Source organism: Nomascus leucogenys, unplaced genomic scaffold (assembly GCF_006542625.1).
Source record: "Nomascus leucogenys isolate Asia unplaced genomic scaffold, Asia_NLE_v1 Super-Scaffold_285, whole genome shotgun sequence".
Lineage (NCBI taxonomy): Eukaryota > Metazoa > Chordata > Mammalia > Primates > Hylobatidae > Nomascus > Nomascus leucogenys.
Window position 1 is genome coordinate 1,442,944 of NW_022095770.1, and position 22,005 is coordinate 1,464,948.

A 22,005-nucleotide genomic window follows, 5' to 3' on the forward strand; every position below is an offset into this window, starting at 1 on the left:
TGTAATCCCAGCTACTCAGGTGGCTGAAGCAGGAGAATCACTTGAACCTGGCAGGCGGAGGTTGCAGTGAGCCGAGATCATACCACTGCGCTGTGGTGACAGAGCGAGACCCTGTCTCAAAAAAAAAAAAAGACTTCAATCAAGGAGCTTTCTGGATGCTACGGGGCCAGAGAATGTCGTTCATTGCCCGTGGGGAGCAGTCACATCTCTAAAGGGACCCTGGGCAAGAAGTGCTGATGGGGGCAGTTTGCTGTATGAATCCAGTCCTGTCATTTTCTTTCCTAAGTCCCCACCCCGTCCTCAGAATGCTTGGGTCATATCAGGCAAGCGAGGACAGATGGCTTGGTTGACGGCTGAAGTCCTCCTGCAAGACACTGTGGAGATCTGAACCATTACCTTTCCCCTAGCAAGAGGGAGAAGGGTAGGCAGGTGGTAACAGGTGGTGGCCAGGAGCAGGGAGAGATGGGAATATCATAGTATTGGAAATGATCTACGGAAAAGGATAATCTGACTTGTGTGCTTTAATTTAATCCTTGAACTTTGTAGGTTGTGTTTGAGGTCAGGGACCTTGTCTTTCCCATTCAATGGGGACAATTGGAGGATGAGGATCATCTCTCCACACCCTGCTGGAGGCCTCCCCCCTTTACACATTCACCCCCTCCAGACCAGGGCTCCCTTCCCACAGCAAAGCCCCCAGGTTAGGCCCAGGGCAGGCAGGAAACCTCCAGATGGGGAGCCCCTGATCTGGGGACACGCTGCCTGGAGCTAACAAGACCATGGAAACAGCCTGGTTTAACTTTTTCCCCAATCTCTGGGTCTAAAGGCCTCCCACAACCCCCACTTCATCCCCTAGCCATTCCCCCCTGCCCCTCAACCTGTTCCAAAAGACACCCTAAGGCCATTGGTTTAACCTTTTATTTGGAACAAAGGAAAAAAGGACTGACACCAGTTTAGCCTTTGAGTGTGCAGAGCTCTGCCCTCCCTCCCACCCCTCAGCCCCAAATCCAAGATTTCATAGCCCTAACACCCACCCAAGCAGCTTCCCTCACACATGCCGTTTGTTTTCTTCCTCTTCTGTGGTTCCTTAGGGAAAGGAGCCTTCTTTAGGGATGAAAAGCTAACTACAGCCCAGTCCGGCCTCCAGCAGCCCAGGGGTCAGCTCAGCCTCTACTGGAGGCGAGGTAGGGCAAAGGGCATGGGAGAGGTAGGGCTGCCCTCCAGGAGCCGTCCCCTTCCCTAGGAGCCAGTCAGGATTGGGGAGGAAGGTGGAGGGGTCCTAGGGAGCTGTCACACAGAGGAATAGGGGCTGGGAGTGGGGATGACAAGAAGTACAAATAAAGAGAAAGTTTGGGGAGATGAATAACAAGCTCAGCTGTGTCAGTGATGTGGAGGGGAGGTATGGTGGGGGACCAGCCATGGCCCTATCCAACCCCAGGCTCCACCGGCCCCAAATTGGCTTTGCAAATCCAAACATTTTAAGGAAGGGGTTTAGGGATGAAAGAGAAACGGGGTAGAGGTCTGTGCTGTGGATTTTCATCTAGGGTGGTGGGAACACCAGAGATGTCTCCTCTGCCATCATTTTAGTTGGCTCCTGGACCTCATCCCAGCAGAGGGAGGGTGACTGTCAGCAGGTCAGTCCCACCGCCACTGTCCCCCTCGCAGTGGGCCTCTGTGTCTCAGGCCCGGCCAGGCTCCCTGCCCCTCAGAGCTCCTCGTGGACCAGCTCCTGGTCCTCATCTGACTTCAGCTTGAGCTCCTCGACTGTGATCTTGCCGTCCTGGTTGCGGTCCTGGTTCTGGAACATGTCTCCTATGGTTTTCTCAGGGTCCTGCCCAGGCATGAGGCGTCCTTTGCCCTCACTCACTTGAGCCTTGATGAAGGTGGAGAACTGGGGGAGGGGAGAGCGGGGGAGTGGGCAGTGAGGGTCATAGCCTTGGGTGGAGGCCAGTGAGTGCTTTCTTTTTCTTCTTTTTTCCCAGGCTCCCCCGCACCCTGTAACTCAGGAAGGGCTGGGAAAGGCACTGGTGCTGGGGTCCTGGTGGGGGCTGGGGTGGAGGCGTGGCATGGGGGATATTCTGTGACTGATCTCAGGTAGGGAACAGCCTGCATATGTGCCCAGGAAAAAGCAGGGACGAGGAGCCTGAGGCGCGGGACTCAGCGCAGGCAGGAGCACCAGGGCAGGTGGGCAATCCAGACAGGGGACGTCTTCTTCCTCGATGCTTCCTGGGTGTGGGGATTGCGTGGGCATGGCTATTAGGACTGAACCTTCACTCACCTCCTCTGGAGGGACCTCGCCATCCTTGTTGAGGTCCATGTCTTCAAACAGGTTGGCAGGAGGGTCCTCGTGCCACACAAACAGGTAGCCTGTGGGCAGCCCATCCTCCCGGGACACCAGCTCCACCTCAAACAGCAGCACAGCACTGCCTGGGACTCCCCGGGCTGGAGGGAGGGCAGGAGAGAAGGGAGGGGTCCTAGTCAGGCCAGGGTCTGGGCCTGGCTTCACTGTTTCCCAGCCCACAGGCCAGTTTCCCCTCCTGGGGCTGGGCTGGAGAGTGGGGCATGGGATGTTTAAGGAGCCATCCTGAAGGCATTCCTGATTCCTCCCACCAGCCATCAGACCCACAATGGACGGGAGCAAAAGGGACAGATGCCAGTCAGATTACGGTCTCGGGCCAGGCTCAGTGGCTCACGATTGTAATCCCAGCAGTTTGGGAGGCCAAGGTGGGTGGATCACCTGAGGTCAGGAGTTCAAGACCAGCCTGACCAACATGGCAAAACCCTGCCTCTACTAAAAATACAAAAATTAGCTGGGCAGGGTGGCAGGTGCCTATAATCCCAGCTACTCAGGAGGCTGAGGCAGGAGAATCGCTTGAACCTGGGAAGTGGAGGTTGCAGTGAGCTGAGATCACACCACTGCACTCCAGCCTAGGTAACAGAGTCAGACTCCATCTCAAAAAAAAAACAAAAAAAGATTATGGTCTCAGCCCCTCACCTCCACTCTCCCCGTGGGCCAGGTGCGGGGGCACGATGAGCTGCCGCCTCTCTCCCACACACATGCCCTGCAGGCCGGTGTCCAGGCCTTCGATCACCTTGTTGGCCCCTAGAGTCGCCTCCTGGGGGGCCCCGTAGTCATGCCTGGGGGAGAGCAGATGCCCAGGTCAGCAGCCATCCTGTCCCCTGCCAGGGCACACCCCACTCTCTCTGAGGTGGGCCCAGAACAAGCCCTTAGTTCGGGAGTTACTCCCACTGGTGACTTCGGCCACGCAGCGGAGTGCAGGGGCCCAGCGGTGCAGACGTGGGGTTCCCTTCTCATCTTGCCTCTGCCCCCTAAAGTGTGGCCTCGAGGGCTCGTGGCTCCCTGCATCAGTTTCCCCTCTGTGAAATGGAAAAAGCAGTTCTCCCCCAACTGTTGGCTTCACCTTCCCTTCCCCTGTGAAGCAGAGAATTTCATCTCCTCACGGCTCCCCGACATGCTCCAAGATGGGGACTTACAGAAGCAGCAAGAGGCTGAATGCTCCCCTGGCGCTCGAGGACCAAGAGGGAGGAGCAGGTGTCGGGGGTGCCCTGAGGAGGACTCCCCATGCCTGCGCCCACCCACCTGCCCAGTCCCGGCCCCACCCCGGACCCACGAGGTGAACAGCTGGGTGCCGTCCAGCAAAGAACAGTTGTAATGGTATCGAACAAAGTCCCCAAGCTTGGTGGTCTCATTGCAGGTCTCAGACGGCCGGGACAGTGTCCTGATTTCCACCACATCCGCAGGGTTGTGGAAGTCAATGACATGGACATTGAAGATGAGCACGGCAGAGCCAGGGATCTTGTCTCCTGAGGCCAGAATGGGGGAGTGTGGTCAGCTCAGAGCACTAGGAGAGGTTCCTCGAGGTCTCTCCATGGAGGTCCCCAGACCTGATACCCCTTCCCGACCCTCAGGATCCAAAGGAGGATGGGACGGGATGTTTGTCCATAGTCAATTCTAACAAACTCTCACTGGGGCAGGGGGGCAGGGTAAGGCGGCTTTCCAGTAAGAAAGCCCTTTTCCACTCACCGTCTTGCAAACTCCCAGTAACTTACCCGCGGATCAGCATGGCTTGCCCATTTTACAGGTGAGGACACTGAGGCTCCCAGCACAGCTGGGTCCTGGGGGTATGCTGGTTCTGTTTTTCCATAACCACCCTCCCTCCCCAAACTCAGGAGTTGGCTGCCCTTCTCCACTAAAGAAGGGGAGAAGTGAGGCACTGCCCTGGAGGAAACCGATGGAGTCTGTGTGGCAGGAATCAGATGGGGTGACCAGATGTAAGCTGCATGCATGTTTTTGTGATGAGAGGGGCCGAGCGGTGGCTGGAATCCCACTGTGGGAGGGGGCGGCCTAGCCACAATGGGCAGTTCGGAGGAGGAGCTGAGGTGGTGGCTGGGGAACGCCCCTACCAGTTCCATTCTCCCCGTAGGCGAGGTGCGGGGGGATGGTAATTCTCCGGCGTTCCCCCATGCAGGCACCCTGCAGCCCCTGGTCCATCCCGGGGATGATGTAACCCTGCCCGATATAGGTATTGTAGGTGTGGTTGCGGGAGTAGCTGCAATACAAGGCGGGAGGGCCAGGAAGGGAGTCAAAGGGGCCCTCCCCTTCCAGGCAGCTCAGAGTGACCCCCAGCTTCGTCCACATTTCACCCAGCCCCCACCCTCCCACCTCAAGACCCTCCTGACCTGGAATCGAAGAGGGTGCCGTCCATCAAGGAGCCATTGTAGTGGTAGCGCATGAAGTCCCCGGCCCCGGCTCTGCGGACACAGCCGGCGGGGAGCTCCAGCGTCTCTAGCTGGACAGTGTCCTTCGGGTTGTGCACGTCAATCAGGAGGACATGAAAGACCAGTGAGGCCTGTGGGGGGATCACTGTCCCTGGGGAAGGGATAGGGCTTGAACCACACAGTTGGGGAGCAAGCCGAGGCTCCTTCTTGACTCAGGAAGACCCAGTGGGCACCATGCAAGAAGACACTAGCCCCACTCTCCAGAGCCCTTTCCCGCCCATCAGCAGCCCTGCTTCTTGCTCCTCCAGTAAGGCCTCAGCTGGGTTTTCCCCAGGGCCACCACCGGCTCATACTGAGCTTTCGTGTGAATCAGAATAAAGCACCCCTTCTTAGTGAGGTAGCACCAAGGGTAGATTTCATCCCGCCTTGAGTCCTTGGTTGGATGCCCTCGTGCAGTATACAACCTGAGCAACTGTATGTGGAGGCCTGGTTTTTCCCTCTTCTGCAGAATTTCCCCTTGTGTCCTTGCCCACCCTCACCATAGCCTTTCTCGCCATAGGCCAGGAATGGAGGGATGATAATCTTCCTTCTCTCTCCAGGACACATGCCCAGCAGCCCCTGGTCCATGCCCTTGATCAGCCAACCAGAGCCGACGTAGGTGTCGTAAGTGCCGCCCCTACTGTAGCTGCAGAAAATGAGGTGGAGGTGGGAGAGGCAGGCTGGGCCCCGGATTCCTGCTCCCCATGCCACAGTCCCCAGTGCCTCAGGGTTCCCCTCCAGCCCCTTACCTGGTGTCGAAGGAGGTGCCGTCCAGCAGGGTGCCATTGTAGTGGTAGCGGACAAAGTCGCCGTCCTGGACCATGCGGGGGCAGTGGGGCGGGCGCAGCAATGTGCTCACCTGCACGGTGTCTTCCTTGTTCCACACATCTAGCAGAACCACATCGAAGTAGAGGGTGGCATCCGGTGGAATGAGCCCCGCTGTGAGGGCACAGCAGCGTGGAGATCTGAGTTCTGCTCTGCCAACCACGATCCCAGCCAGGGCCCCGTTATTCCCCTTCCTCTCATCCCAGCACCAAGAGACCCAAACTAGGCACAGAGCTGCCACTATTTTTGTTGTTTTTTTTTTAAGAGATAGGGGGCCGGGCACAGTGGCTCATGCCTGTTATCCCAGCACTGTGGGAGGCCAAGGCAGGTGGATGACTGGAGCCCAGGAGTTCAAGACCAGCCTGCGCAACACGGCGAAACCCCATCTCTACTAAAAATACAAAAAATTAGCCACGTGTGGTGGTGTGCACCTGTAGTCCCAGCTATTTGGGAGGCTGAGAGGGAGGATTGCTTGAGCCCAGGAGGCTGAGGTTGCAGTGAGCCGAGATCGCACCACTAAACTCCAGCCTGTGCAACAGAGTGAGACGCTGTCTCAAAAAAAAAAAAAAAAAAAAAAAATGGGGTTTTGCTCTGTCACACAGGGTTGAATTCAGTGGCATGATCATGGCTCACTGCAGCCTCCCGGGGTCAAGCAATCCTCCCACCTGAGCCTTCGGAGTAGTTGGGACTACAGGCACACACCACCACACCTGGATAATTTATTTTATTTTTTGTAGAGACAAGGTCTCACTATGTTGCCTAGGCTGGTCTGGAACTCCTGGGTTCAAGCAATCCTCCCACCTCGGCCTCCCAAAACTCTGGGACCATATATGTCAGCCACTGCCCAGCCAGAGCTGCCACTCTTCATACTGCGTGCACAGCGTGACATTGGGCAAGCCACTCCTCATCTTGGCACTTCAGTTTTCTCACCCCAGGATCCCTGATTCTGCCTCCTGGTCTCCTCCACCCCCGGTCTGTGCCCCAGCCCTTCTCACCCAGGCCGATGCTCCCATAACCCAGGTGGGGAGGCACAATGAGGCGTCGCCGCTCGTTGACGCACATGCCCATGAGGCCTCGGTCCATGCCAGTGATGAGGCGCCCCACACCCACCACGATGGCCACCAGGGTGTTGCGATCATAGCTGGGGGGGAGGGACAGATGGGATACAGTGGCCTCAGACACACACACACTGCCCATGGTGGCACAGGTGCGCAGGTGTGCCTGCACACACGCACACAATCCCCCCTCCCTATACCCAGGTGTGGATACGCACACACACTTCTCACCTCCTTTTCAAGTCCCCTCCTAGGTTGGCCGTGACGCCCACCTTAAGAGAACGGACTGTTGTGAAAGGCAAGTCCCTGAGGAGGACAAGGGCTGCTACTGCCCTGGGATGGGGTTGGGTGGGATGCATGGGCCTGATGGCTGCTACCATTTGCTGACAGCAAGTGGGGAGTGGTAGGTACAGCACGGAGGGGCAGAGGAGCATTACTATATGGGATTAAATGCTTGGCATTTTATATTCCGTATCTTCTTTCTCTCCCCTGTGAGGTGGGCATTCTTGTTCTCATTTTTCTTATGAGAGAAATGGAGACCTGAGAGACTCAGTGCCTTGCCCAAGGTCACACAGCTAATATGCAGTCAGCTGAGTTCCAAAATTTGCCATTATACTATTGGCTCTCCAAGGAAAAGACGGGAGAGCAGAGGTGGGGTGGCAATTGGTTTCACATTTTGAAAAGGCCTGTTCTACAATCCTGGCTAACACAGTGAAACCCCATCTCTACTAAAAATACAAAACATTAGCCAGGCGTGGTGGCGGGTGCCTGTAGTCCCATAGTCCCAGTTACTCAGGAGGCTGAGGCAGGAGAATGGCATGAACCCGGGAGGCGGAGCTTGCAGTGAGCCGAAATCATGCCACTGGACTCCAGCCTGGCGACAGAGTGAGACTCCCTCTCAAAAAAAAAAAAAAAAAAAAAAGCCTATTCTAAAAATGTCATGGCTTTTGTTTGTTTTTAGTTAAATACACTTTTAATTAATGTATTTATTTTTACTTATACATATGTATTTTTGGAGATGGAGTCTCGGCTCTGTCACCCAGGCTGGAGTGCAGTGGTGCAATCTCGGCTCACTGCAACCTCCACCTCCCGGGTTTAAGCGATTCTCCTGCCTCAGCCTCCCAAGTAGTAGCTGGGATTACAGGCATGCACCACCATATCTGGCTAATTTTTGTATTTTTAGTAGAGAGGGCTTTCACCATGTTGCCCAGGCTGGTCACTCTTGGCCTCAAGTGATCTGCCTGCCTGGGCCTCCCAAAGTGCTGGGATTACAGGAGTGAGCCAGTGCGCCCAGCCAATTATATACACTTTTAATTTATTTTAAGTTTTCAGAAGTAAAGTGAGGATGGGAGTTTTTTGTTTTGTTTTGTTTTTTTTAATTGAAGGGGCCATGGGTTAAGAAAGTTTTCTGGCCGAGCGCAGTGGCTCACGCCTGTAATCCCAGCACTTTGGGAGGCCAAGGCAGGCGGATCACGAGGCCAGGGTGGCATGTCCGACTGTGTGACACGTAGACAGACAGGGCCTCTGCAGGGAGCCATGCCCTACCCCCAGGTCCAGCTGGCTGTTTTCTTAAAATGCCCACCCGCCTTTTTCGAGACCAGTCTGGCCAACATAGTGAAACCCTTCTCTACTAAAAATACAAAAAAATTAGCCAGGTGTGGTGGTGTGCACCTGTAATCCCAGCTACTCAGGAGGCTGAGGCAGGAGAATCGCGTGAACCTGGGAGGCGGAGGCAGAGGTTGCAGTGAGCTGAGATCACTCTATTGCACTCCAGCCCAGGCAACAGTGTGAGACTCTGTCTCAAAAAACAAAAACAAACAAACAAAAATCAGCCGGGCATGGTGGCACGCGCCTATAATCACAGCTACCTGGGAGGCTGAAGCAGGAGAATTGCTTGAACCCAGGAGGCGGAGGTTGCAGTGAGCTGAGATCGCGCCACTGCACTCCAGCCTGGGCGACAGAGTGAGACTGCAACTAAAAAAAAAAAAGTTTTCCAAGCTCAACACTCATGAGCTGGGCTCCCAGAGTCCCCATCAGGGATGACAACCCCTAAATCCCAACCCCTGCCTCACTCCTAGCAGTCAAGGGCTCAGGGCTGTGCTTCTGGCTACTACCCTATATCTGAATTTGCCCACCAAGCAGACAGGTTTTAAGTCTGGACTGTTTCCTTCTCAGTGTTGTTATGAAGGCTTAAGCTCTGTATGAAGTTTCTACAAGTTCAACAGCATCAGGTCATACGGTTTTCCTCAGGGTCAATGTTAATGTGTGCTGAAGTGGCTGGAGGACTGCCAGGCCCTGCGAGAAGCCTACGTTCATTCATCCGTGTCCTTGGATTCCTAACATCAGCCTTAGCAAGTAGGTCCTGTTTTTGCCTCCACTTTTCAGATAAGGAAAGTGATGCTTAAAGAGACAAAATTCTCTGTCCATGGTCATAGCCTGGATTTGAACCAGGGTCTTGGGACTCTTGGAGTTTGTAGGCTTACCCCAATATATGCCTGCCTCTAAAGTCATGGCCACTAATTTCCTGTGGGCTGAGTTGTGTGTTTCAGAGGAGGGTCTAAGAAACACTGACTTCTTTCAGTGTGCTGTGGGGTCTGTGTGTAACTGGGACCCTAGGTTTACCCCCGAGGCTGGCACACAGCCCTGCCCTGTCCCTGCTAACAAAAGTGGACTTGCTGGAGCAGACCAAAGGCCTGGATCAGACCAGGAAGCCACCTTACAAACCCCAAGGCTGGCAAAAATGGGCGGCCTGCACCTCTGGCCTGGTGTACCTAAAATGGAGAGAGATGAGGGTTCCAGGAGAACCAGAGAGGGAGGAATGAAATTCCTCCAAGGAGCCCAGGGTGGCATGTCCAACTGTGTGACACGTAGACAGACAGGGCCTCTGCAGGGAGCCATGCCCTACCCCCAGGTCCAGCCGGCTGTCTTCTTATAATGCCCACCAGCCTTTTTCCCTGCCCACCAGGCCGCTGAAAACTCCCACCCGCTCCAAAAGAAAGTTCTATTCCCTCTTCTGTGACCACAAAGGCACTGAAAACAGTGGAACCAGAAGGGGAGTCAGGGTGGGTGGAAAGGTCACGGGGTCCAGGCTGATAGACCATCCCAGGGTTCTTAAGCAGCAGGGACCACCCCCTTCCCCCCAACACTGTAGACCAGAACACCCCTCTCCATCAGGTCATTAAATACAGCCGTGGTAACTACACACGGCAGTTCGCCTTCATTATCGAGTCCTTTCCGGGATGTGGAGAGCTTGTGAGAAAGAAATGGGATCCTTTGAGAAGTGAGGGTTTGGAAGTGGGGGCAGGAGGGTATCTTTGGGGAGCTGGGTGTCTGGGAGGCCCCAAGGGGGGTGTCTGGGAGGCCCCAAGGGTGCTGTCTAGGGTTAGAGTATTGGGATGCAGAGCTTAAAAGAGGCAACAAGGAAACAGGACCCCGGGTTCAGGGGACAGAGTGGTGAATCCCGGGGCGCCCAACTGGGGTTACCTTGAATCAAACTTCTTGCCATCTTCAAAAGTGCCGTTGTAGTGGTAGCGCACAAAATCCCCCATCTGCACTTCCCGGGGACAGGCCCTGGGGATGTGGTACCTCTCGATGACCACATCTTCCAGGGGGCCCCCGGCAGGGCTGGCGCGGCCCAGCCCCCTCCCCACGGCCTGCACCACCAGTAGCAGCAACTGCAGCAGGGGGAGCCGGAGGAGGCTGTGGCTGGGGGAACCCGCGGGGAACATGGTGCCTGGAGTTGGGACCGCCGGCAGTGAGGGCGAGCGAGGGAGCCGCCGCCAACCTCCTTCCCCCCGCCTCCCAGAACTGGCTCCCCCCCTTCCTGTCCTCTTTCCCTACCCCCGCCCTGGCTGGTCCACGTGGAATGGGGGCTGGGAAGACTGAGCTGGCCTGGCCTGGAGGAGCGCGGGAGGGGGGTGCAATAGGAGGAGGGGGCCAGGCTGAGTGTGTTAGAGTCGGAGGGAGGCACTACAAAGAACTCCAGGTTCCCCCTCCCCCCATCTCCATCCCTGGCTGCGAGACCTGGGGCCTGGCCAGGGAGAGAGGCTCGGGAAAGATGAGAACTCTGAGTGGACACCAAAGGAAAAAAAAAAAAAGTTCAATGTCTTTTTCCGGAGCCCCCGGGTCCTAAAGCCGGGCGGAGATGCCCCTTGCTTCTTTTGCGGGCACCTCCAATTCTAGTCCCCTCCAGGTGGGTGGTGAAGCCGCGGAGTGTGAGAGGCATCTCCATGCTCATCCGTGACGCCAGCTGTGCTCCAAGGGAAGGCATCTCCAGGGAAGAGCAGCTTGGTCCCGCAAAAGCTGGACTGCAAGAAGGACTTTGTGACTTGGGATGTGACGGGCACGGAGATGGAGTGGGGGGTGGTGGCAGCGCAAGGTGTGCAGGTGACAGCAGGTGTGTGCCTCCGACGTGGGCGGGGGAGACACTCGGAGGGTGCAGGAGGGCGCAACGACGGAAGGCCCGGCTCCAGGGCTACCCTCTTGTATGGGCAGCGCAGAGGAGGCGGCCCTCACTCAGTGTCCTGATCTCAGGCGGGGGCCCTGTTTGTGTGGGAAGGGCTTCCTGGGCTTCCCATCTCTGGCGGGAAGCGCTCCCCGACTCATTCTCTACGTAGGGGACACCCCCAAGGCAGGAGCCCGGGCCGAAGGAGAGGACTTAGGACACTATCGAACCCTCCGGGAAAAGAGGAGAGAAGTCGTGACCCAGGCCCCGCCCCGCCTTGCCGCCCTCGTGCCCGGCGCTAAGACCCAGCGGGCGCGCCGCCCGCCCGGGGCCCAGCCCTGTCCCCTTCCGTCCGCGAGGCCGCCAGCTCAGCTCCGGAGAGCCGGCGGCGCGGCGGGCATGGCTCGGGTGGCGTGGGGGCTGCTGTGGTTGCTGCTGGGCAGCGCCGGGGCGCAGTACGAGAAGTACAGCTTCCGGGGCTTCCCGCCCGAGGACCTGATGCCGCTGGCCGCGGCCTACGGGCACGCGTTGGAGCAGTACGAGGGAGAGAGCTGGCGCGAGAGCGCGCGCTACCTGGAGGCGGCGCTGCGGCTGCACCGGCTACTGCGCGACAGCGAGGCCTTCTGCCACGCCAACTGCAGCGGCCCCGCGCCCGCGCCCAAGCCCGACCCCGACGGCGGCCGCGCCGACGAGTGGGCCCGCGAGCTGCGGCTCTTCGGCCGCGTCCTGGAGCGAGCCGCCTGCCTGCGGCGCTGCAAGCGGACGCTGCCGGCCTTCCAGGTGCCCTACCCGCCGCGGCAGCTGCTGCGTGACTTCCAGAGCCGCCTGCCCTACCAGTACCTGCACTACGCGCTGTTCAAGGTGGGAGCCCGCCCCCACCCGGGGACCCGTCTCGGGCTGGGCGTCGTGGCTCCCCACCGATCGGTCGAAGGAGCGTTGCCTTTCCCGAGGCACGAAGCCCGCGGTGCGCTCAGGGACGCGAGCTCTGGTCTTGCTGACCCGCTCCCCCACACCCTACCCCCTGACCAGGCTAACCGGCTGGAGAAGGCGGTGGCGGCGGCCTACACCTTCCTCCAGAGGAACCCGAAGCACGAGCTGACCGCCAAGTATCTCAACTACTATCGGGGGATGCTGGACGTCGCCGACGAGTCCCTCACGGATCTAGAGGCCCAGCCCTACGAGGTGGGGTGGAGGGGCAGGAGGAGGGCTTGTAGAGGAGGGGAGATGTTGGGGGCGCCCTGACTCCCCCTGCCACTCCCCTTCCAGGCTGTGTTCCTCCGGGCTGTGAAGCTCTACAACAGCGGGGATTTCCGCAGCAGCACGGAGGACATGGAGCGGGCCTTGGCAGAGTACCTGGCAGTCTTTGCCCGGTGCCTGGCCGGCTGTGAAGGGGCCCATGAGCAGGTGGACTTCAAGGACTTCTACCCAGCCATAGCAGGTATCCGCCACCCAGACCACGGTGGGCGGTCCTCTCACCCACAGGCCCGGTAAGGCAGATGCCCCCTCCCTGCACGTGGAGCACTGCGAATGCGGAGGAGCCAGCCGGGAGGAAGGCCTTGTCTGTTGAGAAAGACGCTGGGTGCAGGGGCCCCAGGTGGGAGTGTCCAAGGGGCTGGATCAGTGAGGAGAGGCAGTGACATCCCTAAAGGGTTTGGGAAGCTTGGGTTCATAGGCCTTCCAGGCAGAGGGCAGTGCAGATGCAAAGGTGCAGCGGTAAGAAGTAGCCCAGCAGGTGTATGCAGAAAGCAGGTGGTAACCAGAAATCACACCTAGTCTTGGGATCTCTAACCCTGGGGTCCCTCGAGCAGGGGCAGAAAGGACTGTCCTTGGCCAGGTGTGGTGGCTCACACCTGTAATCTCAACACTTTGGCAGGCCGAGGCAGGCAGATCACGAGGTCAGGAGTTCAAGACCAGCCTGACCAACATGGTGAAACCCCGTCTCTACTAAAAATACAAAAATTAGCTGGTCTTGGTGGCAGGCACCTGTAATCCCAGCTACTCGGGAGGCTGAGGCAGGAGAATCGCTTGAACCTGGGAGGCGGAGGTTGCACTGAGCCAAGATCGCGCCACTGCACTCCAGCCTGGTCGACAGAGCGAGACTCTGTCTCAAAAAAAAAAAAAAGACTGTCCTTTAGCTTCTCTGTTTGGACTTCTGCCCCACTTCTGGACCTCACCTGCTGTTCTCCCAGAATGCCCTGGCTCCCTCTGGCTTGGGGTGGTGGTTGAGTGGCGGGGGTGGTGAGTCAGCCCAGCCCACAGTCATCTTCCTCACCATCACTTGTCATATAGTATGCCATGCACTTTACACACATTCTCTCCTGTGATTGCAACAGCAACACATTTTCTGGACAAGCAGCTTGGCTTAGTAGGCAGAGCTTGGATTTGGAGTCTTCTCCACTGGGAGGACGGAGATGTTCATCGCAACGCCAGCCTCTCACTGCTGCCTCCCACCCTCAGATCTCTTTGCAGAGTCCCTGCAGTGCAAGGTGGACTGTGAGGCCAATTTGACCCCCAATGTGGGCGGCTACTTCGTGGACAAGTTCGTGGCCACCATGTACCACTACCTGCAGTTTGCCTACTATAAGTGTGAGCCCCCTGGGTGGGCTTGGGCAGGGGACGAGGTGATAAGGGAGAGGACTGCATGGGAGCCTCCCAGAGTTGTGGGGAGCTTTCCTTCAGTATTGAGGACCCTGGGTGATAAGAGGAAAGGCTAGGGGTGGTGGGAATATGGGGACGGCACCCTGGAAGTCTGGGGCAGGTGAGAGGCTTCTGAGTGGGAACAGACAGCAGCCTCAGGGAGAAGAAGAGGGTCTTTTGGGCAAATGACTAGACAATCAACAACTGCAGAGCACTCGACAGTTTATTTTTATTTTTGAAACGGAGTTTCACTCTGTTGCCCAGGCTAGAGTGCAGGGGAACGATCTCGGCTCACTGCAACCTCTGCCTCCCGGGTTCAAGTGATTCTCTTAGCCTCCTGAGTAGCTGGGATTATAGGTGCCTGCCACCACGCCCAGCTAATTTTTGTATTTTTAGTAGAGATGGGGTTTCACCACGTTGGCCAGGCTGGTTTTGAACTTCTGACCTCAGGTGATCCACTGCCTCAACCTCCCAAAGTGCTGGGATTATAGGTGTGAGCCACCGCACCCAGCCAACACTTGAGAGTTTATAAGTCACTTTATCTTATGTGGTCCTTTCACCAACACCATGCAGCTGGCATTACTGGACGGATTTTTCAGATGGGGAAACTGAGGCTTATAGGGCAAAGGGCTGTTAGTCTCATGACTAATAAAAAGTGGCACCAGGACTTGTGGCTCTCCTCACTGGAGAGATCCTGGCATCCACTGGGGCTGGAATGGACAGCCTCCAGTGTTCCTGAATCTCGGAGATGCCAAGATTCAGACAGAGCCGGGAGTCAGAGCAGAGGGGCTGAGAACCCAGGGGCCAGGAGACCCTTCCTGGGTACAGATAGCAGAGAGGCTAAGGGCCTCAAATTCCCTAGAGCCATCGTTCTCCAGCTGTGTGAGCTTGAGCAATTTATCTAACCTCTCTGTGACTCAGATTTCTTGACTGTAAAATGGGGATGACAGTAATAGGCATGGCCTGGCATGGTGGTTCACACTTGTAATCTCAGCACTTTGGGAGGCCCAGGCAGGCAGATGGCTTGAGCCCAGGAGTTCGAGACCAACCTGGGCAATATGGCAAGACCCGATGTCTACAAAAAATACAAAAAGTTAGCCAGGCATAGTGGCGTGTGCCTGTAGTCCCAGCTACTGGGGAGACTGAGGTGGGAGGATTGCTTGAGCCCAGGAGGCAGAGGCTGTAGTGAGCCGAGATCACACCACTGCACTCCAACCTGGGTGACAGAACAAGACCCTGTCTCAAAACAAACAAAAACATACAAAAAATTAGATGGGTGTGGTGGTGCCTGCCTGTAGTCCCAGCTACTCAGGAGGCTGAGATGAGAGGATCACCTAAGCCTGGGAGATCAAACCTGAGGTGACCATAATTGCGCCCCTGCACTCTAGCCAGGGTGATAGAGTGAGACCCTGTTTCAAAAACAATAAAAAGACAATAAGAGTGAGGCTTAGATGAGTTAGTCAGGGCCTGGCATAGGGTAAGTGCCCACTACATGCTAGCTGGCATTATGCTTGGGTGAGATAAGGAGCCCATTAGGTATTCTGGGAGGTGGCTGGGTAGCAGGGGTGCTGGACTGAACTGGGAGATGGGGTTGACTCTGAAGGGGAAGTGCCAGAGCAATTCCTCACCCCTGTCCTGCTGCAGTGAATGATGTGCGCCAGGCTGCCCGCAGCGCCGCCAGCTACATGCTCTTCGACCCCAAGGACAGCATCATGCAGCAGAACCTGGTGTATTACCGGTTCCACCGGGCTCGCTGGGGCCTGGAAGAGGAGGACTTCCAGCCCCGGGAGGTGGGCACTGCTTTCTGGGGCACTTGCTGGACATGCACTTTGTAAAAAACTCCTGGTGGCCGGGCGCGGTGGCTCATACCTGTAATCCCAGCACTTTGGGAGGCTGAGGCAGGTGGATCACGAGTCAGGAGATCAAGACCATCCTGGCTAACATGGTGAAACCCCGTCTCTACTGAAAAGACAAAAAAATTAGCCAGGCGTGGTGGCGGGCGCCTGTAGTACCAGCTACTCGGGAGGCTGAGGCAGGAGAATGGCATGAACCCGGGAGGCAGAGCTTGCAGTGAGCAGAGATTGCGCCACTGCACTCCAGTCTGGGTGACAGAGCGACACTCCGTCTCAAAAGAAAAATAAATAAATAAATAAATAATAAAAAAATAAACTCCTAGCTTCCATGGAAGGCAGGATGGGAAATGGAAAGAAAGAATATGAGTTGAGGTTAGAGTCCTGGGTTCAGAGCCCAGCCCCACTGCTGTGTGGTCCTGGGAAGACCATGGCCCTTTCCTAATCTATTGCCTCACCTGCAAAATGGCAGTGGTACTGCCACCTCACCAGCAGTGTCCAGACGAGGGAGGTATGAAGGTACACATCCACTCCTGCCTGCTCCCCTCCCTACCTTCATTACCCTCACTGCTGACCTTTGTCCCTCTTCCCCAGGAACACCCTAGGTAACCAACGGAGGAAACCTGTTGGAGTTGAGGGCCAGGCTGGCAAATATGGGGTACATGGTGCCACTCCTGCCTTCCTTGTCAGTGGCAGACATTGCTAAACGATTGAGGGACTCTTTCTCACCAAACCCTCAGAATCCTTCTTAACCCAGTGTTCCAAGCAGCCATGATGATCTGATTAGCTTGTGAGCTGATATATATTCTCTGATCCTTGAGCTAGAAGAGGGCCAGTGGGCCCAGATCCTAGGAGCCCTGGCTTCTTGCCATCTGGCAACAGGGTATGGCTCACCCCCACCCCGTCCTTCCCTCCTTCCAGGAGGCCGTGCTCTACCACAACCAGACCGCTGAGCTGCGGGAGCTGCTGGAGTTCACCCACATGTACCTGCAGTCAGATGATGAGGTGAGTGCCTCCTGCTTTCCAGGATTGGGCTGTGATGGGGACACCTTGGACATTTTCCTGGGGCCACCAGTGTGCCAGAATTCAGCCCTAGCCCCTGGCGGTCAACTGTCATGAAGCGGAGAGGTTTGCCTGTTCCTTGTCTAGACTGTCCGTTCCTTCCCCAGCCTTAGTATTCTCATGTCCCCCTACTGTACATGTCTCAATCCTGTTCCTCCCAGGCCCAGCTCTCATGGTGCCTCCTCCAGGAAGCACTTGCTGCATGCCGTGGCTCTTTGTTCTGGGCTAGCAGTGCCCACTCTGACCTGTGTGCCTCCCTGGCCACCTGTAGCCTGGACCTGGGTGATTGCAGCCCTGGTCCATCTCAGCCCTGGCCCCCTTCTCCAGCCAGTCTCCAGGAGAACCGCACTGCAGGACATAGGGCCACGTTCTTCCCTGTTCTCCCATATCCTGCATAGAGCTTGGGCTCAGAAACTGAGTTTGAATGAACCAATGAATGAATGAATGCAGGACCTCAGGACAGAAGGACCATATTGTATTACATTGATTTATTTTATTTTATTTTTATTTATTTATTTGTTTGTTTATTTATTTATTTATTTGAGATGGAGTCTCGCTCTGCCACCCAGGCTGGAGTGCAGTGGTGTCATCTCAGCTCACTGAAACCTCTGCCTCCCAGGTTCATGCGATGCTCCTGCCTCAGCCTCCTGAGTAGCTGGGATTACAGGCGTGCACCACCATGCCTGGCTAATTTTTGTATTTTTAGTAGAGACAGTGTTTCACCATGTTGGTCAGGCTGGTCTCGAACTGGTGACCTCATGATCCGCCTGCCTTGGCCTCCCAAAGTGCTGGGATTACAGGCGTGAGCAGCCACGCCCGACCCTATTAACATTAATTTCAAGTGAGGGTTTGACAGCCTTAATTTCTCTGAGGTGTTGCTGCTCAGTGCTCATTTATGTATCCTCTCCTTTGTTCATGCCCCCACGCCCCCACCCATCCAACCCCGGGGGAGGAGGGCAGAATCTACACTGTCAGCACCCAGGATGAGGGACTAGCCAGACCTGGCTCCATTACTTACCAGTTGGGTGGCCTCCAAACAAGTGTCAGGCAACCTCTCAAGCTTCTGTTTCTTCATCCATTGAATGGGGAGAATCATGCCCATCTCACATTGTTGTGGTGAGAATAATACAAGATCTGGCCGGGTGTGGTAGCTCATGCCTGTAATCCCAGCAATTTGGGAGGCCAAGGCAGAGGGATCACCTGAGATCAGGAGTTCAAGACCAGCCTGGCCAACATAGTGAAACCCTGTCTCTACTAAAAATACAAAAATTACTCAGGTGTGGTGGTGGGCACCTGTAATCCCAGCTACTGGGGAGGCTGAGGCAGGAGAATCGCTTGATCTGGAGGCAGAGGTTGCAGTGAGCCGAGATTGCGCCACTGCACTCCAGCCTAGGTGACAGATTGAGACTCTTGTCTTGAAAAAAGAAAAAGAATTAAGTGAGATCAAGTATGTATTTTTTTTTTTTTTTTTTTTTTGAGATGGAGTCTCGCTCTGTCGCCCAGGCTGGAGTGCAGTGGCGCGATCTCGGCTCACTGCAAGCTCCGCCTCCCAGGTTCACGCCATTCTCCTGCCTCAGCCTCCCAAGTAGCTGGGACCACAGGCGCCTGCCACCACACCATGCCTGGCTAATTTTTTTTGTATGTTTAGTAGAGACGGGGTTTCACTGTGTTAGCCAGGATGGTCTCGATCTCCTGACCTCGTGATCTGCCCGCTTTGGCCTCCCAGAGTGCTGGGATTACAGGCATGAGCCACCACGCCCGGCCTCAAGTATGTATTTTTCTTTTTTTTTTCCTTGGAGACAGAATCTCACTCTGTCACCCAGGCTGGAGTGCAGTGGTGTGATGTCTGCTCACTGCAACCTCCACCTCTTGGGTTCAAGAGATCCTCCTGTCTCAGCCTCCGAGTAGCTGGGATTACAGGCGTGTGCCACCATGTCCAGCCCATTTTATTTTGTATTTGTAGTAGAGACAGGGTTTCACCACGTTGGTCAGGCTGGTCTCAAACTCCTGACCTCAAGTGATCCGCCTGCCTCGGCCTCCCAAAGTGCTAGGATTATAGGCGTGAGCCACCGCGCCTGGCTGAGATCAAGTATGTAAAGCACTTGATAAAGAGCCAGCACCTGGTAGGTGCACAGTGAATGGCAGCCGCGTCTCGCTCTGTCACCCAGGCTGGAGTGCAGTGGCACAATCTGGGCTCACTACAACCTCCGCCTCCTGGGTTCAAGCGATTCTCCTGCCTCAGCCTCCTGAGTAACTGGGATTACAGGCATGTGCCACCATACCCAGCTAATTTTTGTATTTTTAGTAGAGACATGGGGTTTCACTATGTTGACCAGGCTGGTCTTGAACTCCTGACCTCAAATGATCCACCCACCTCAGCCTCCCAAAGTGCTGGGATTACAGGTGTGAGCCACCGCGCCTGGCGTATGGCAACCATTTTGACGGCTGTCTCTTATTTCTTGTGGTTTGCCAGACACCAGACAAGGGGCTGGAGTAAGTTAGTGAAAGTCATGGTCCCGGCGGGGCGCGGTGGCTCACGCCTGTAATCCCAGCACTTTGGGAGGCCGAGGTGGGCTGATCATGAGGTCAGAAGATCGAGACCATCCTGGCTAACACGGTGAAACCCCGTCTCTACTAAAAATGCAAAAAATTAGCCAGGTGTGGCGGCATGCGCCTGTATTCCCAACTGCTGGGGAGGCTGAGGCAGGAGAATGGCATGAACCCGGGAGGCGGAGCTTGCAGTGAGCCGAGATCATGCCACTGCACTCCAGCCTGGGCAACAGAGCGAAGCTCCGTCTCAAAAAAAAAAAAAAAAAAAAAAAAGGAAGTCATGGTCCCTTTCACATGCAGCTCACAGTCTAGTGGGGGAAGCAAAAACTGCTGCTGGAGAGGGCAGCACATGGCACTAGGGGAGGTCTCCAGCCCAGCCAGAGTCACCAGCAAGGGCTCAGCCTGGAACTGATGCCTGGCTTTGGAGGGATTAGTGCAGGCTACGCAGGCATAGGGGACAGCAGTAGTTCCTGGCAGGGAAACAGTATGAGCAACCATTATGCATGGACTAGCAATATTCTTGCCAGGGTCTTTATGCTTAAAAGGTGGGGCTGTGCAGGGGCGATGTTTATGCTGACACCAAATTCTACTGGGGGTGCCCTATGCAGCCACTCAGGGAGGGGCAGTTTGGGAAAAATCCTCAGGACTGTCTCATTAGATCTTGAGACTGGGGAAGGGGAGTGGCTTTGGGGACCGAGAGATGGGATGGGAAGTCCCATTGGCCAGGAAGGGAGCCCATATGTGTTTGGGCCTACTGTGACCCGGTTTCTCCCACAACCGTGGCGCTACTGTAGATGGAGCTGGAGGAGACAGAACCGCCCCTGGAGCCCGAGGATGCCCTATCTGACGCCGAGTTTGAGGGGGAGGGTGACTACGAGGAGGGCATGTATGCTGACTGGTGGCAGGAGCCGGATGCCAAGGGTGATGAGGCCGAGGCTGGTCAGTGACACGAGTCCTTGGGGGGTGGGGATGCAGCCTGGGATGGAGGTTGGGGACAGATGGATTCATCCGCTGGGCTCCAGAGCCCAGGGTGTGTGTGGGTGCCGGGGCCCATCCTCCAGGGGCCTCCAGCCTGTTGGCAACCCCTGTCCCGCTTGGGGGTGGTGGTGCAGCATCTCCCCTCGAGCTGGGACCAGCTGAGACCTGTCCTGGGGAGCCTCACCCCACCTCCCATCAGGACAGCACCTGGACACCCATTGGGAGTGGGTGGGGGACCAACCCCAGTGCTTTCTCCTTTCCTTTTCAGAGCCAGAGCCTGAACTGGCATGAGAAGGGGACACCCCACACCTCTCAAGCTTGGGAAGCCTGGTCCCGATGGCCCCACCCTCACCAGCCTGGGCAGCAGCAAGAACTATTTATTAAAAACTTAAGATGGGCCAGGTGCGGTGGCTCACACCTGTAATCCCAGCATTTTGGGAGGCCAAGGTGGGTGGATCACTTGAGGCCAGGAGTTCAAGACCAGCCTGGCCAACATGATGAGACCCCCATCTCTGCTAAAATACATAAATTAGCTGGGTGTGGTGGCAGGCACCTGTAATCCCAGCTACTCAGGAGGCTGAGGCAGGAGAATCGCTTGAACCTGGGAGGCAAAGGTTGCAGTGAACTGAGATTGCGCCACCGCACTCCAGCCTGGGCGACAGAGCGAGACTCCATCTTTAAAAAAAAAAAAAACAAGACGGGCTGGGCACGGTGGCTCACGCCTGTAATCTCAGCACTTTGGGAGGCCGATCACTTGAGGTCAGGAGTTCAAGACCAGCCTGGCCAACATGGTGAAACCCCATCTCTACTAAAAAATACAAAAATTAGCTGGGTGTGGTGGCGCACACCTGTGATTGTAGCTGAGGCAGGAGAATCGCCTGAACCCAGGAGGCGGAGCTTGTAGTGAGCCGAGATCGTGCCACTGCACTCCAGCCTGGGCAACAGAGTGAGACTCCATCTCAAAAAAAAAAAACAAACAAAAAAACAACTTAAGATGGAAGATGGACACAGCTGACTGGGCCCCCATCCTGCCCCACCTCAGACCCATCCTGCCACTTCTATGTCTCTGGACCACAGGATGGTGGTGGCATTGCAGGTCTGCTAGTGGGCTGATGGGGTCCGCCCTCCTCACTGCTGAGCTCCTCACCTGGACAGTCTCCTGGACGAGGAGTTTCCAGCTGCTGGCTGGAGTCTCAGGCCAAATTGCAGAGGGTCCTCCAGGGTCCTGAAGAGCACTGGACTAAGAGTCTAGTGGTTCCAGGGCCCTGACCAGTAGGTGCTCAATAAATGTTTTTTGTTGAATGAGTCATAGTACCCGTGGTCGTCTCCCCGGAGCTCAGTTGTAAGGGTACAGGTCCTCCCCTCCCTCTCTCCGCACCTGTGTCCCCTCATCTGTAAAATGTGGGGCGAAGGGGCACCGTCTGGGCCCTGGCTGGTCCTCTGCACCTGGGGCTGAAGCTTGTGTGAGAGAGGACGCAGTGTGCAGATCCACCGCCAGGGGGCGGGAGAACACAGTCCTCCCCAGGCTTGGGAAGACGATGGTTTCAGGTTTCTAAGATGGGAAGTCCTGTATTTTCCTAGTTCAGGATCACTTCCCTCGGGGAATGTGGCAAGTGTAGGAGGGGGCCAAGGACATTTGCTCCTAGTGTTTACTTTGTGGGCATTTACTGACCCAGTTTCCTTAGAGTCAGAGGGAGCTGGCCCTGCCGCTGCCCTCTATTCCCCCATTCCAGAGCCGGGTTGGGGCCCCAACTTGGCAGCCAGAGGAGTCCCAGGGATGTGGTTTGATTACTTTGGGCTTCTTGGGGTGCAGTGGGACAGCCAGATC

At 56.1% G+C, this 22,005-nt stretch overlaps 2 protein-coding genes across 3 annotated transcripts; one reads left to right on the forward strand and one right to left on the reverse strand.

Annotated features, from left to right (window-relative positions):
- Window positions 1-900: 900 nt before the first annotated feature.
- Window positions 901-10,580, reverse strand: FKBP10 (FKBP prolyl isomerase 10). The gene is made up of 10 exons (XM_030808189.1): window positions 10,140-10,580; window positions 6,597-6,742; window positions 5,526-5,715; window positions 5,277-5,422; window positions 4,699-4,888; window positions 4,423-4,568; window positions 3,630-3,822; window positions 2,993-3,135; window positions 2,276-2,439; window positions 901-1,888 (listed from the first exon to the last, which is right to left on the reverse strand). Exons 1-10 carry the CDS (start codon window positions 10,382-10,384, stop codon window positions 1,703-1,705), a joined length of 1,749 nt encoding a protein of 582 aa, XP_030664049.1. The 5' UTR covers window positions 10,385-10,580; the 3' UTR covers window positions 901-1,702.
- Window positions 10,581-10,812: 232 nt separating this feature from the next.
- Window positions 10,813-21,483, forward strand: P3H4 (prolyl 3-hydroxylase family member 4 (inactive)). 2 transcript variants are annotated; one of them, XM_012503733.2, is made up of 9 exons: window positions 10,813-11,052; window positions 11,273-11,961; window positions 12,130-12,282; window positions 12,367-12,538; window positions 13,558-13,686; window positions 15,382-15,527; window positions 16,509-16,592; window positions 19,994-20,138; window positions 20,446-21,483. In XM_012503733.2, the coding sequence occupies exons 1-9, from the start codon at window positions 11,007-11,009 to the stop codon at window positions 20,466-20,468; spliced, it is 1,587 nt and encodes a 528-aa protein (XP_012359187.1). In that variant the 5' UTR covers window positions 10,813-11,006; the 3' UTR covers window positions 20,469-21,483. The 2 variants fall into 2 exon arrangements, with proteins under 2 accessions (XP_012359187.1, XP_030664050.1); XM_030808190.1 differs by lacking the exons at window positions 10,813-11,052; window positions 19,994-20,138; window positions 20,446-21,483 and adding an exon at window positions 16,811-17,188 and having other exon boundaries at window positions 11,200-11,961.
- The last annotated feature ends 522 nt before the right edge of the window (window positions 21,484-22,005 follow it).

Bases quoted from the DNA above. Each gene is read 5' to 3' on its own strand.
- FKBP10 (XM_030808189.1), bottom strand. From the start codon at position 10,384: ATGTTCCCCGCGGGTTCCCCCAGCCACAGCCTCCTCCGGCTCCCCCTG. The intron at 6,743-10,139 runs GTAACCCCAGTT...CCTCCCCCCCAG, and splicing joins GGCAAGAAGTTTGATTCAAG to CTATGATCGCAACACCCTGG. The intron at 2,440-2,992 runs GTGAGGGGCTGA...CCCTCCCTCCAG, and splicing joins GGCCCACGGGGAGAGTGGAG to CCCGGGGAGTCCCAGGCAGT.
- P3H4 (XM_012503733.2), top strand. From the start codon at position 11,007: ATGGAGTGGGGGGTGGTGGCAGCGCAAGGTGTGCAGGTGACAGCAG. The intron at 13,687-15,381 runs GTGAGCCCCCTG...GTCCTGCTGCAG, and splicing joins GCAGTTTGCCTACTATAAGT to TGAATGATGTGCGCCAGGCT. The intron at 20,139-20,445 runs GTCAGTGACACG...TTTCCTTTTCAG, and splicing joins GGGTGATGAGGCCGAGGCTG to AGCCAGAGCCTGAACTGGCA.